Here is a 16,690-nt window from a genome sequence, read left to right on the forward strand (position 1 = left end):
TTTACATATAATTATCATAAACTACTAACCAATTTATCTAAATAACAAACATTTATTCTTTTTACTAACATCAGCTTGACAGTTTATTTTTAACCAATCAAGGGTTCCTCCAATTTTTCACGACAGCTTCCTCTGGCGAGGGATTATCCACGGCCCAGTGTGACGTCTCCCTTAGCCCATTGGAAGACCTAACATACCGGAACCTACGTTTACAAAAAAAACATTAGATAAGCAACAAAAAAAAACTTCCAAAACCCACAAGTTATCAATTAACCAATTTAAAACAAGAAAACCCGATACGGCAGCACAGTGTCAAACAACTCTCCCAACCCAGCAACCACCCCGGTTCCATCATGTGGGACCCAACGACTCGGTCCCCCGGGGACTCTAAGAAAAGAAAGAAAGGAGCACCTGCACCTCCACCTGGGAAAGAAAGAGAACACCTCACGTAAGAGAGGAAGTATGCGAATTCACCATCGCATCGCTACGCTCCTTACACCAACGCACCACCTGGAAAAAGAAAAGAGAACACCTCACGTAAGAGAGGAAGAATGCGAACTCACCATCGCATCGCTACGCTCCTTACACCACCGCACCACCTGAACAAGCAGTGCTCTGATCAGAATGTAGAACTGAACGAACTTCTTATGATCATGGACGAGTGTTTGGGAAAAGAAGAGAAATATGGACACGGAGAACAGACGCACCACCAAGCGCCCATGGAACCTGAGAAAAGAACAACTACGGGGAGTTCAATGAGACCCAAGTCCCACCAGAGGACAAAGGAGGTCGGGGGGTCGGGGTGAGTCGCGACACTGGCTCCAACAAAACAAAACAAGTGTGAAGTCGCAACGGACATAAATTAACCCGACCCAAATTAAAAATAAACGCAAGCTATGAACAAATGACTATCCACAAATTAACAAGAATTCCACAAAAAAATAGCTTTAGCCCTAGTTTCACTTTCGAATATTCAGCGTTCAATTCGCAGTCTAAAAAAAAATAAAAATCCCTAATTAAATCCCCACCTAAGTCAGTAAAAAAAATCCCCATTCCATAAGGAAATTTAAATTTAAATTCCCTTTATCCCACAAAAATCAAAACAAATCCCTATGGAGGGATAAAAACCCGTTTCATCCCTGCCACAGTTTGAAAAATCCCAATGCTGGGAAAATCCCGATGCGGGGACAAAAATCCCGCCAATGACAACACTTTTCCAGGTACAACTTTTTACTCAGTAATTTAAAAAAACAAATTCAAAACGCATGACCCCATTGCCTACTCAGACAAGGACTAAATAATGGAAACCAGGTAATTTTTCATCGACGCATCACATAAAAACAATTAATTCTCGCTTTACCCTTCTCGGTTTTTCAAAGTAATTAACCAAAATTTTCAAAGATTATCATTAATCCGTCTTTCCCTAATCAATAGATAGTGCAGGCCTACATCAAATAATTTATTTCCCCAAATTATTTTACGATTACACAATATCACTGGTAAGATTCCAGGAAATTTCCTAAGTCCAATTATCATAAAGTACAAAATCCAGTTCTTATTTTTATAATACTTAAGGCTATCAGAACTGTCAAGTGAGTTGGGCCCTTTGTCCTGATTAATGGAGTAAGCAGGTAATGCTGTCACTATATCCAGTAAAACAAACTTTCAGTAAACCACTGTTACCAATAAATTAAAAATTTTCAAACATTTTAACTCCATTGGGTCCAATTCATTTAAAATCCATTTTAGTTATTGGCTCCTCCATTAACGCCCAGGCTTTACCATCCAACTCACTTTCAAGTTCAATCCACTTAAGTTAACTTTAGACTAAGTTAGTAAATCACCACTAGCCTACATGCATGTTAGTAAGCCAATCTCAAATGTTTTACAACGATTTGTTTTTCTCCCAATTTCTCCTGCTAATTATTTAACAACAGTAGGCCTAACACCATAATATTCCATTAGTGATTCATAATATTCACGTCAACAACGTAATTCCGTTTTTCAATCACTTTAACGACAAGCGGTATTTCCCCACAACAATTAAAAATAATCCCGCATTTATCCCACTCGAGGTATAAAAATTCCCTTTTTCCGGGATAAAATCCCGCGGATGGACACTGACAACCTGACAGCAAGCCAACCCGGCGGCCGTCTTGAATCGATGCAGAACGCATCCACTTTTAATTTTCACAAGTACAAAAACATTTTAATTTTCGAAATTTTGCTTCCCATCCTCCCACAATAATTATTTCTGTATTCCCTTTCTTTCTTACTCCTTATACTAGCAACTTTTAATCAAGTATCTATTACCAATCATTGTTCACCAACAATCTGACAAAATATTCCAATATGGCGTCTTCACTCACAACGCAACATACAACGCACGACAACTCTGACACGACAACAGCACCAGCAGAGTGCAACACTGTGGGAGGGGGGAAGAGACCCAATGCATCCTAGATCACGTGTACAATGGCGAAATAAGTTTACGAACAAAATATTCTATTTACTTCAAAATTACCTAATAAATCGAAAAATAACTCTTTCTTCACGAAAATTTCACGAAAATGATTCTTATTTTACTTTTAATCGATTTAAACACGTTTTATTCCAGAAACATCTAAACTTTAAATTTTGAAAATTATTATGAGTAAAATAATTTGATCAAGCAAATCACTAATTCCACTTACCTTTAGGTGACATTGTCGCAGTCACCCCACCAGCTGACACCAGATGTCACACCAGCCTCTCTTGTAGTCTTCGTAGCGGTTGGGAGCAGGAAGAACGAATATTAAAACAAGCGAGTAGGGATCAGCTAACACTTTATTACTTAAAAAAATTAATCTTTAACAATTTCATCGATAAAAAATAAGACATTACAATTTACAAATCAAATCGCGACTAACCGAATAACATACGAATTACAATAATGAATTTAAAAACGTACACGGACTAAAAGAAAAGAGTAAGGATAAAAGAAAGGGCGCGAGACCGCGCGCGGCGGACATTACCGTCGTTCGCTACATTCCGGCGCGATCTGAGACTTCAGCATCGCCCAAGTGGAAGCGTCAGCGTGGTCACATGACCGTCATCGGCCAATCAGCGCACGCTGAGCGCTCAGCCCATAATTTACTCGCCCGTCTGGTGCTGCAGCCAAACGATCACAACTGTCATTAATGAAACTAACTGAAGCGAGGAACCGAGTCTAGAAGTGTAACATTGTTTATCGCGGCACACGTGCATGCAAATGCAGCACATTCCAAGGCATATCCGGCCAAGCCACGACGTCTGGTTAGGATTATTGTAGGGTTACAAAGTGATGAAATGAATTGGAATATGAGTTTCAAGGTTCACTTGGAGACTTATATGGAGTTGAATAAAATACAATATTGCTAAATACGGTTGACACATCAACCTAGCAAATATTCGGTGACAGCCAACGGGCCAGGTTTAGGGAGTAAGGCCAATCAGCTTAAGCTCAAAGTTAACAAATTACAACAAAATGAGGCAAATATGCCAGGCCGTCACACAAGTTTAATTAAGTGACATTTTGCTCACTTGTTGCACAAATAACTCTTTTTACTTTGGTTCCATGCCCAGAGCTGAGCTCTCTGAGAACGGGCAATTGCAAGGTTAAAATAGGCTACCAACCTCTGCAAACAAAATTTCTAGGAGTTGCACATACATTGTAGATAGATAGAACACCTCTTAACATTCGACAACTTTTCACATTAAGTGAATGCCGTTAAGGACCAATTTTACTTAATTTAATTTTTTTACTGTACAATATTTTCAATATAGCTGCCTATGTTTTTAGAGAAATTAAGAGATTATTTTATTTTATATTATTTTTTCCAGATTCAAAATCATTTAGAAAGTGGCAGAAGTGAGGATGGGAGTCAGCTGGAATTGAGTGCGTTAGACAGAGCTGAATCCATAAGGTTATGGAAAACCCGAGAGAACCGAGTGCTTATAGCAACTATCAATGTGGCATTGGAAATTAAGGTTGATATGTAGACACATGATATCTCATTGTTAGTCCATTAAAACATAAGTATTACAATCTGTTTGGTTCCAGGGATTCATTGATTTAAGTATGTCTATTTTATAAAAAAATACATTTTTTAAAGTTTTGAGTAGACACAATGTTGGGCTCGAAGGTTGATAAAATAGTTAAAATACACGTTTTTTATCATAGGTTTTAGAAAAAAAACAATTAACTGAGGAAGTCCAATAGATTCTTAAAAACAAGAATCTGCAGTTAGTTTATTAAAAACTTTAAGGATTACGATGTAATCACCCAGATTCGAAAGGTTTGCAAGCGCTCTTCATCAATGCAATTTTATAGGGGCATTGGCGTTCTGCAACCTCGTATTGAGAAATCCGAGCTGAGGTAGAGCGCAGGGCTTATCCCAACTCCGCGCGGTGGTCAATTTTGGCTCTCACAGCCCTGACGGCTGTGAGTTTATATTTGAAGTTTGAAATTATTATAAATGTACATAATTTAGAACTGTACGAAACTGCAGTAACTAATAAAATAAAGTTAATTAGTACAAAATATAATACTTATGTTTCATTTGAATTTACCTAATCTAACCTAACCTAACCAAACCTAACCTGTCACATGAATAAAGTAGCTATGAACAAATAAAAGTGTAACATATATAGAATATTTTATATTAAACACATCATATCTCATACGAAAGCACAACAGGGTAGCGTAGAGATTAGATGTGGCCACCGCGCAGAGTTAAACTATACACTAAAAGTGACCACCGCGTGGGGACTGGACCCTTCGGGGGCCATAAAACTTTTCCTCGGCTTAAATTTGACCACCGCGCGGAGTTGGGCTATCCCCAGAGCGCACCCTCAATAGTCTGAGTAAACCCAGTGAAATAAAGTGTTGCTACATGCTGAGGTATTGAAAAGAGCGTGAACTATTAACACTAACTAGGGTGCCTACTGCCATCTGATTTATAAATTTTAAAAAACATTTAATAGGAAAGGCGCCTTAAATAATGAAATCAGAAATCAGAAATCCTTTATTGTCATTAAGCAAAACAATCTTGCAATAGACATAGTCACATATTATGGTAAAATAGGGTTACACAGTAACCCAGTCAGACTAGATTAATAAGCTAATATCACAGACAATAACAGGTAAAAATTTAAAAGTTTAAAAGTAAAAAGAAGGCTGTAGGCTGGGTGGAGAATATACTAGATAAACTATTAAACATCTAAACATCAGAACTTAACAACTTTTACATCAAAAAACTCTTTAATCACATAAAAAGGATGTTCAACAAGCCAGTTGTATAGCTTATCTTTAAAAACCAACTCAGGCAACGCTCTTGACTCAGAGTGCAATACATTGAATAACTTTAAGCTCATGATTGAATGGTTACTGGCACATTTACTTAGTCTATAGGACGGAATTTCAAGTAGAGAGTTAGATCTAGTGTAATGAGAATGGAAATCTTTTCTAACAGCCAAGTCTCCTAATTTTAATTTAACATCAAGTAAACACACATACATGTACAGGTTAATGACAGTCAATATCCTAGTTTTTATAAACAAAGGTCTACAATGGGCTTTGAGAGCTGATTTGGTTACTATTCTAAGTGCCTTTTTCTGAAGTAACAAAACATCACTTATATTACTACCGTTACCCCAGAGAATCAGACCATAGCTTAACACTGACTGAAAAAATGCAAAATAGGCTACTCGGATATATTTCTCAGAAACAACAGTTTTTAACCTATTCACTAAATAAATAACTCTTGTCAGTTTTGAACATACTAAATCAATGCGAGCTGACCAAGAAAGGCTGCTGTCAATCAACACACCCAGGACTTTTATGGGCCTAACCTCTTTACAAATTACACCTGAGCCCAAATCTTTGTTTTTAGTATGGCAAACTAGGTGTTGTGTCTTGTCTACATTAAGAAGGAGTTTATTGGCACTAAACCAATCCCCAGCTTGTTTCATTGTATGTTCTACAGATAACTTTAATCTATTGAGATCAGGGTGAACAGTTAGGAACGTTGTATCATCTGCAAACATTGTGGTTTGAGAACCCTCAATACTAAGTGGCAAATCATTGACAGAAATCAAAAAGAGTAGGGGACCAAGGACCGAGCCTTGGGGAACCCCAGTTTTAACTTCAATGCACCTGGAATGCACACCCTTTTCATCAACAAACTGTGAACTACCACTTAAATAAGACTTAAAAAATTGGAGAGGACAACCACGGATGCCATAGTGCTCCAATTTACACAGCAAGAGACCATGATCGACACAATCAAAAGCCTTGCTCAAATCACACGCAGTCACCTGAGCAAGACTCCTTCCCTCAAAAGCTTCCAAAATCCCAGAAACAAAGCAATCAATGGCATCCGTAGTTGACCTTCCACTCAGAAAACCAAACTGACATGCAGAAAAAAGCTTAAATCTATCAAAGTGTGTACATACCTGGTTACAAATTCAACTTTTACAATTTGTTCAATTAATTTACCTAAAATAGGCACTAATGACACTGGTCGATAATTCTTGACATTACTTTTGCAACCCTTTTTGTGAATAGGAACAACTCGTGCTATTTTCAGCACTTCTGGGAAAACTCCCTCCCTAAAAATCGCATTGATACACAACACCAAAGGAAGCAATATTGCACTCAGAATATACCGGATTATGTAACCCGAGAGGCCGAACACATCTTTACTTTTTGAAACTTTCATGGCCCGCACTTCACTTATAACCTCCTCACTGGACACATATTTCCATTCAAGGTGAGCTTCACAACGACCGGACCTACGAAGCAGTTCCTCTGAAGACACATCAGGCTGATCAATGGTACTTCTGGCTTCCTCTACTGAGCTGACGAAGAAGTTGTTAAACTCCTCAGGGGAAATTCCCACCTCGACATCCGGAACATTGTTGGTTGTGCTCTTCTTGATGATGTTCCAAGCTGTTCGGCTTTTGTTGGAAGCGGACTCGATGGATCTGTCGTTTGCATCTAGTTTTGCCTGGTTGACTGCCGATTTGTAGATCTTCCGACTGCAATTATATGCCTTAAGTGCCACCTCGCTAGGAGAAGCTTGAAGTATTGTACGATAGGCCATAGTCCTTTCTTTAATTTTTTTCAAGTCCTGTGTGTGCCAAGATTTTCCTGCACCACTCGAAGTTTTGTTCTTCTTTCTTACGATTTTCTCCGGGCAACTTATGTAAAAAACATCCAGAAGAGTGTAGAAAAAAAACATTAAATAAGTCCTCAGCAGGTAAATTACCAAAGTTTAACAGAGGCAGCCAGTCAATTTGTAGTAAATTGGATTTAAATTCTTGTAAACGCTTCAAAGAGACGTCTCTATTGACAACTGTAGGTATTTCTGGTCGAGTAGAAGATTGGACCAACTCCACTGTAAGCTCCAGCCCATCATGGTCAGACATATCAGGGTAGACCACTTTAGAAGAATATAACTCTTCCGAGATGTTGGTAAAGATGTTGTCGAGACAGGCGTTGAACCTAGTTGGCGCTCTGTTAATGTAATGACAGTTAAATTGTTCCAGAGTGTAGACAAGCTGCTTCACGCTTTGTAGTTTATTATTTACATCAAATTTGGCATTGAAGTCACCACCAATTATTATATTACTCTTGAAACGATCTAAGAATATTAATAACAGTTCCAAATTAGCGAGAAAGATGTTGCTGTCTCCAGATGGTGAATGGTACACCGATACTATAGCCAAATTAAAAGCCTTGATAAATATACCAGAACATTCAAAATTCTTTTCAACACAGAGCCAATCCAGTTTTAAATTCTCAAAACTTATCAGGCTGGATACAAAGATACCAGTACCACCCCTAATGAAATTCTTCCGACAAAAAAACGCTGCACTTCTGAAGCCGTCTAGGTTAAGGAACTCCACTTCTTCTTCAACGAGCCAATGTTCATTTAAGCAGATAATACTATACTCGTTTTCAGTACTTTCTATTTCTAACATATTTAGCTTGCCTTGTAATCCTTGAACATTTAAGAATAAACATTTAAGTACACAGGATCCTTTACGCTGTAGGCCTACAACATTTGACTTACAATGTAGTGATGTTGAGGTAGATAGGCCTAGGCCTTGTTCCATATGGACTTTAGGAGGTGTTAGTTCTTTTTGCGTTGCGGTCTCGCATTCCATAAAAAACTCTTCCTATCATTGTGGAACGGTCTAGGTTTAGGTCTAGGTGATGTGTACTCACACACAAGTACACCTTCAGGCCACAGTTCCGGCTTTATAATGTTGTCTACGTCTTCCGGGTTGACTCCTACCTTATAGGACTTGTAGCCAGGGAATTTAGTCCTAACTTCTTCACAAATCACGTTACTAGTATTAACGCCCACCTGTTCTAAATGTTCCTTAATGTCCTCGGGTTTGCATTGTAGTGACAATCGAGATACAAACACCCACTCCTTCTTCTGAGCCGAAATCAAATTGGAATTCTCCACACTAGGCTTAGAACCCACGACAGTTTTCTTACTATGGTTAACAGATAACCTCTTCTCTTTTTCGCTAAGTTTATCTAACTTGCCACGGGGGTTAGGCTTAGGCCTACCCAGAGCCCTGGTATCTTGATTGGCAGTCTTATTTTGGGCTGCTATTTGTGCATATGTTTCGATATCATTGGAACCATCAGATATTTTTTAAACACTAGAAACATTTAATACTTCGATATTAACATTTTCATTGTTCATTACATTTGAATCGGATGTGCAACGATCACTTTCGTCTGTAGTGGTAGGCCTATTCCCAATAATGTTTGGGGTTGGAATTGATTTGCTAGAGTTTTCAACTTGTTTCAGCCGCTCATCTATTTTAACGTAATTAGTTTGAATCAAGTCTAATTTATCCCAGATCAATTTTAAGCTGGTATTGTCATTGGTATTGCCACTCAAATGTTCATTTTTCAAACGGTCTATGAAACGTTTAACCTCACTTTCACATGCAGAGCAGAACCACATAGCTTTACCCTTCAATTCTTCAATTTTTTTTCATTCTTCTTTGGTTGTTTTGCTACATTTGAGGTGAAACCACTTTTCACATATACCTCCGCAAAAAATACCTCCCGTTTTGTAACTTTATAATTACATTCACCACAGTGCTCGTCGTCTTTACTTCCACCCGCCATTTTCATTTCGTTCAATGGAGGAACTCATTGAATAAATATTGATACTTAAAATATATTTATATCCAGGCTAGTTTAGTACTTTATACTTGACACTATTTTTGTACCCATGTACTTGTAAGGAAAGTAAAGATGTTTTGATTTGATTTGATTTGAAATTCTACTCCTCTACACAGTAAGTACTGTAATGAAATATTCTAATATCACTTAGCCTATTACTGTACTAATGTTTAATATTTATTTTTTCCTCAATAAAAAAATAATATACGGCACCTAAATCGCAATCACTTTCAAACAAAAACATTTATGTTTTATATTATTATTGTTTACGTATGAGGGCATCCCGACTTCTATAATAGCCAGTTGTTCCTCCAATTTTTTTTAAAACAAATTACTCATACATAAAAGATAATCATAAATCTTTGAAAAGAGCAGTAATTTTATTAAATAATTTGAACGTTTGGATAAAAATGCAAACCTGATAAAGTATGTCTTATATTTGAACATAATTGGTAATCTAATTTTAGTTTGCAAATATTACCAAGATTTGTTTAAACAATTTTTTTTTAAAACATAATTGAATTTTCCCGATTTAATGACATGTATTCAGTAAAAGTGTATTATTCATAATTCAATTATTAATTGAGTAACTTTAGTATAAAATGAATTTAAGTGCAAGTCCACAACCTTTTATACGACATCAGTAAACACCCTGTATAATTATAATAATTTATGAACAAATCATTATGACGCAACGTCATCCTATTGTTTTGGGCTCGTCGACCATGAGCAGCGGCCCGACAGGCAGCCCATGTGTACTAAGATAATTGAAAAGGCTGTCAAAGATCAGTTGGTTGCTTACCTTCATTCTAATAACATTCTCAGTGAGCATCAGTACGGTTTCCGTCACGACAAAAATATTTCAGATATTCTTTTTGATGTAAACAAAGAGTTGTACGATACCATTTCCAACAAAAAACGTTCTATACTAATATTTCTTGACCTTAAAAAAGCATTTGATTCTGTAGATCGTTTAAAACTTCTCAACAAGTTAAAAACAATTGGAGTTTGCGGCAGTGCTTTGGAATGGTTCAAGAGTTATCTTTCAAACAGAGCTCAATTTGTTACAATTTGTGGTACAGACAGTGATCCTATGCCTGTCGATTATGGGGTGGTCCAGGGAAGTAATTTAGGGCCTATTCTTTTCTTAATATATATTAATAATATATCGAGAATCAATATTTTTGGAAAGTTATTTTTGTTTGCTGACGATACACTAATTTTCCTGGAGGGGAAGTCGTGGCCCGAGGTGCGAGAAAAAGCGCAACATGATCTAATGGTTATAAAAAAATGGTTAGACCAAAATATTCTTTCCCTAAACATATCAAAAACAAAATTTATGCCTATTTCTATTAGTAAAAACACAGATTATAATTTACAAAACCTAACAATTCATTCTTGTAGTGATTTCCTTAACTTGTCTTGTAATTGCGAAGCTATTGAAGAGGTAGCTTCATATAAATACTTGGGTGTAATTTTCGACCGTCGGCTGAAGTGGGCTGAACATATTCAAAGTGTAAGGAGTAAGGTCAGGAAATACATGTTTGCCTTTAGACAAATGAATGGAATTCTAACCTTAAAAGAAATTAAAATTGCCTACTTTGCTTACGTCCAATCTTTGCTCTCATTTGGGATTATAGCCTGGGGAGGATGTTTTAAAAGTTTGCTCGAACCTCTAAATATTGCTCATAGGTCACTTTTAAAGATTGGTTTTGGTAAATCCAAACGATTTCCGTCTGACGCCCTATTTAAGGAAACATCAATTCTTACAGTTCGCAAACTATATATCAAATGTTTACTAATTAACATTTTCAAGAATTGCACTAGAATATTTAATGAAACCTCACATTCTCATAACACAAGATACTCATCTCAAGTCCACATTACTACACTTCAGGTATACAACACTTTTTCAACAACAAATTCTTTTTATATATCTCACATAGTGTTTCGAAATTTTTGTAAATACTATTCTGAATTAAATTTATTTGACGCCACATCTATTGTCTCTTTTAAACGTCTTGTTAAAGAATGGCTACTTAATTTAAATACGGACGAAGCTGATCTTATTATTACTTCATCTTACCGGCGCGACGGGATCGGCCCGCGACCTTTGACTTGACCATTGACTTGACTTGACCATTGACTTGACTTGGACCTCGACATTGACGGCACACCCTAGCCGCTCTCTCTCCGACGCTTCTATTGATATTTATTGCATGTTCTTTTATTATTGCATGTTCTTTTCGTGTAGAGTACTGTCACTTATTACATTACTATTTCTTAACTGCTGAAATTCATTTAATTTTTCATTTAATTTTACTTTTCATTTAATTTTACTTTTCACTCATACAAAATATAAAACTAAATTGCACCACTTTAACTTCATAATCTTTATAGCAACTTAGCAGACGCACAGGCACAGCCTATGTCTGCTAATTCCAGAACTAATTAGATAGGAACAACCTTTTACACATGTATATAGTTAATTAGTTATAGTTAGTTAGTTTAGTTTTGCATAAAGCCCTTTTTTCTTTTGTACATTTGGTTGTGTAAATTGTATATATGTGGTGGAATAAATTCATAATTCATTCATTCATTCATTCAAAGTAAATGCAAGTGAGTTTAAAAACGGCCAAAACAGGGATAGGCCTACAACCCATTATTAATTAAGATTAAACATCTCATATTTAATCAAACATAAATAATCAAACAAATTAAATTTATTTCAAAATTGTTTAAACGTGTATTTTAAGAACTACACTAACAATTGTTTAAAATGTTTGTAAACAATTTAAATATTGTTAAGAAAATTGATTTAAAATTGTTTATAACAAAACTAAGAATAAAACAGTTTTAAAATTGTTGTAAAATAGTTACAACTCATATTAAAACTTATTTTTTTATACTGCATAAACTGATTGTTAAACAATTTAAAGATTGTTTCAATCTTGTATTAATCTTGTTGTAATATGAAGTTGAAATCAAAATGTTTTAAAATTGTTATACAACAATTGTAATACAGCTTTTGACAATTTGTAATAATTTTTTTGCTTATTGGGATACAATGACCTGATGAAGTTCTAAGGAGCGAAACTAGTTGTCATACCAACAACTGTGGTTGGATAAGGTAATCCTTTTATTTGATCAATAACTGAAACTAACTGACGGACAGTTGACTGAGGAATTTGTTACGCAACTGAGACTGAACTGATATGAGTGAACTGACCTTAATAAGGAAAAATGTAAAAATATAAAATATAAATTTTGTTGTAACTTTTTAGTTTTAGTTTTTATAACTTATGGAATGACCATGCATCTGTTCATCATTGCTCCTTTGTAATGAAGAATGTTTTATCCAATAAAATAATGATTACTTATAAATAAAAATAACCTAATTAATGTACAAGTAAATTTTGATTCCAGTTGTACTAATAGGAACTTCTCGGCGGGTACTTCCGGTAGCCAATAGGATATAAGTAGTCCCTACTTATATCAATCAACAAATTGGGAAATCAGACCCTATCGAATCACTGATGATGATTCGAGTGTCCAATCAAAATTGATAACCACTTACCATCTCTTATACAGGGTGCGGCAAAAAAACCGATCTATTTTCTGCAGAGCACTGTTCAGCGACAGGTCGTCTGTGAGTGGTGGGAGTAGGCTCGTTGTAAAGCCTACACAATGCCATTTTTTGTAGTCATAGAGCAGTGGTCGCCTGAGCTAGTGCGGTTGTTATGGAGTCGTTTTTATAAAATAGTGAATTCATTCATTGCTACTCAGCGGCAGTTTCATGCATTCTTTCAATTAAGGCGACATGGAGAAGTTCCGTTGCGTAGCACAATAATGCGGTGGGTTACTTACTTTAGGACAACTGCTTCTGCGTTGAAAAGGAAGCTGACAGGCCTTCCAAAGTCATATCGGACGCCAGACAACAAACATTCGATAGAGTTCGTGCTGCTGTGGAAAACAGTCCTCGTAGGCCAGCCCGAAAACAAGCGGCTATGTCTGACCGCTAAGTTATACAAATTTTGAGGTTAATTTTCATCCATATGGATTAGAATAATAATCTGTATAATTTGGTAATCATCCATACAGATAATCACGACGGAACCTCTCTATGTCGACCTAATTGAATAAAATCACGGAACTGCCGCTGAGTTGCAATGATTTTTTAAAAACGACTCGATAACAACCGCACGTAGCTCATACGACCACTGCTCTATGGCTACAAAAAATGGCATTGTATAGGCTTTCCAACGAGCCTACTCCCACCACCCTCAGACGACCTGTCGCTGAACAGTGCGCTGCAGAAAATGGATAGTTTTTTTTGCCGCACCCTATGTAACGGCCTAGCCGTTTATATTCCTAATAATCAAATTCTAATCGACTACTCAGGAGATATGATAATTAAATAAGGAATTGGCAGGGTAGGAGTAACTGCCAAATTTGTATAAATGGCCTGGTTTGGTGTTAACATCGACCATCACACCTTTATCAGTACATTAATATCAATAATTAATCAATATGATCATCGTCCAAACCAGTGGTCAGAAACTTAAGAAATATTTATTTGAGTAATTATTTGAAGATAATTGAGTCTCCATATGAATATCCCAGCATCACCAAACTATCTCCAACCTCGTTTAAATTATAATAATATTCTAATGGTAAAAGTTATGAAGCTGGAATATGCTCATTGCCGGTGCTGACTCGGGCTTTCTGCTGACGGAGCTAGCCTCTGTTGGGGAATGTATTTGGCGGGCAAAGAGGTCGAGCCTTGCGCAGGGTGCCGCTCAGAGACTACGCTGAACGCTGATTGGTCCGCGAGGCGCATCAGCACTGCCGACAACCAAGGAACAAAGCAGTCCGCGTTGAAATGTCAATTAAAACAGACGCGACTCCGCGCTCCCTCTAACCTAAATTTTATTTCTTAACTTCAAATTCAATTTAATTAAATTAAATTATTTTGTAAAAAGTTATTAAACCTTAATTATATAATTTAAGTGAGTTCTTGATTGTATAATTTTATTGAATTAATGAAGTAATAAATCCCATTTTTGTCGAATTGTGTGCGTGAATTAAGCTCCCAAAACTCTCTCTCGGTTAACGCGAAGTTTGAAGCCACGATAATTTTCGGCTGGCGAGGCTACGGGTGTCACCTATATATATTTACCGTCTTGAGAGTTAACAGTGTAAGTGTAAAGATATGTTTCAAAAGTTATTAGACAAATAATTATTATTTACTTTCTGTGAATTTAATAACAAGTACTTAATGCTGATCAAGAAGTCATTCAATAAATAGATACATTCTACATAAATACATCTTTGTTTTATTTTTTTAAATCTCTGTATCTTTTCAGGACTTTTCATTGATGACAGAGGTTTTTCATATGGTTATAAAGAATGAAGCCAGTGCTGCGGGTAAGAGAGTTTTGTACTCAACTCTAGGCCGCATATATCTGCAACTTGGGGATGTCCAGGGAGCTGATACATGGTTCACCAACGCTCGAACTTGCCTTCAAACTGTGTAAGTATCCTTTTTATACATTAGGGACAATATTATACCAGGTACAAATAATAAACTGGAAATCTTATACATTAAGGTAGGTATATTATTATTTTTGTATGTCTCAAATAGCTAAAAATCACTCATTTAAGCACATCATTTTAACATTTTTTTCCGGGGGAGGACCCCCCCCCCCCCGACCCCCCCCCTAAATGTTGGTCTAGGACCGCCCTTGCACCTAAACCAGCTGTTACTGATTTTCAGCATCAAACTATGCTTGGTAATGTACAGAAACCCCGGATTAATGAACTGGAACGGCAAGGTAATAAGCCCTCGTAAGGATATTAATTTCCTTCAGAATTTTTTTTTAGCAAATATATAACAACTACATGCTATGTATCTCCATTAATTTATGGAAACATGTGGCTGGAACCAAAATCTTAAGTTATTTTTGTAAAATCATCTACTGTATAATAATTGTTTTGCTATTCTGAATACATCAACCTATTCACCTCTTTTTGCTAATTGTTCATTGCATTTTATTTTTTCTTAGAGGGACACTAAGCACTGGCCAAGATTTCCAGGATTTGATTGACCAAGGATTGCTTGCTGTAGCTCAAAACAATTTTCAGGAGGGATACAAATTTTTTGAGAAAGCTTCCTTCATCAATCCCACGAATTTCATGGTAAAGACATTTATATACTGTCATTCAAAATCAATTTTTGAAAAAGAAGGAAATAAATGCTGTAAATACCCTTGCCACAGCAAACCTGCAGTCTAATGAATTTCCATTTACCTGGTGGGATTTCTATTATAATATTCCCTTACGAATGTCAGATTTATTATAAGTAAAATTATTTTTTTAAGAGGAGTACTTAGGTTTACTGCTACAGTAAAGGTAATAAGGTGTGTTTTTTTATTGAAATGTTGATAGCTTAGTATGAAATAAACAAATTTGCCTAATTTGATTAAAATATATCCTTAAACAAGCAAACTAAAACAGTTTATTTATTCTCCATAAGAATAACATGAGAATTTTAATTTACACTTTTTTTGAATTTTTTCTGTAACCGTTAGACATACAACAATGCTTCAATATACTAAATTATTTTTGTTAAGCTCTACAAAATATTCCTGAAAGAAATACCAACATTTTAAAATTCAGGGGTAAAAAATAATCTATACTCCATAAAAACCTCCGTACAACCCCGTTCCCATAGTCCGATCATGCTGGTTCGTGAATGATGTTTTTGGCCTCTGGGCACATTGAAATGAAAAAGTAAATCTGTCTCGGGTCTAGATCTTACACTGAGACCTACAGTGTTAGTTTATTCCCTATTTGGGAAATTGGTTAAATATTTCCTATATGGGAAATTCGCTAAAAAGAAAATAAAATTACAAGCACTGTTTAACTCTTGACCATGTAATGATAAAAATAACTATGTGTATTTTGGTATAAAAAAGTAGCCACAGTAGAGAGTGGATTATCCATAACAGCTAGGAATTAATTGGAGGTATTAGGATAACCGATTGTAGGATACCGATTTCGGACAATCGGTTATTCACAGGAAAAAACTAGTTAAAATGTTTTATCTTCGATTTAAAACATTAAAATTAATTTTTACACATTTACATGAGTATTTTTCACTGGTTTTAATTAATTGTCTTCTGCAATTGTAGCAACAACTGTGAGCAAATGAAACTTAATTGTTTAGATGTTTCAGTTCACCTTATTCAAACTATCAAGTAGTTTACTATGAATTCTCCCCCCTAAATTTAGTGGAAGTGAGATATGCCTAAGAATAGATAATTGTAATACATTTTGATACTTTGTTAGATAGTTACTTTATCAGTTTTCAGTCATAAAAAAATATTTTTATCAAAAGTAATGTTTGGAAAATCAAGATAGGTAGTAATGTAAAAAATTCTTTAAATGATTCAA

The 16,690-nt window shown here is 35.8% G+C and overlaps 1 protein-coding gene across 3 annotated transcripts in view; it reads left to right on the plus strand.

The window, feature by feature from the left end:
• Nucleotides 1–16,690, plus strand: part of LOC128998039 (trafficking protein particle complex subunit 12) — a 53,825-nt gene that overhangs the window by 35,466 nt on the left and 1,669 nt on the right. For all 3 annotated transcript variants that reach the window (XM_054423982.1, XM_054423980.1, XM_054423981.1), the window contains exons 6-8: nucleotides 3,862–4,008; nucleotides 14,602–14,768; nucleotides 15,301–15,433. In XM_054423982.1, the coding sequence (XP_054279957.1) occupies nucleotides 3,862–4,008; nucleotides 14,602–14,768; nucleotides 15,301–15,433 (447 nt within the window). The remainder of the gene's footprint in view (nucleotides 1–3,861; nucleotides 4,009–14,601; nucleotides 14,769–15,300; nucleotides 15,434–16,690) is intronic.

The sequence above is a fragment of the Macrosteles quadrilineatus genome, unplaced genomic scaffold, assembly GCF_028750875.1.
Source record: "Macrosteles quadrilineatus isolate MER2022 unplaced genomic scaffold, UCM_ALF_1.0 Scaffold_7__1_contigs__length_78375512, whole genome shotgun sequence".
NCBI lineage: Eukaryota > Metazoa > Arthropoda > Insecta > Hemiptera > Cicadellidae > Macrosteles > Macrosteles quadrilineatus.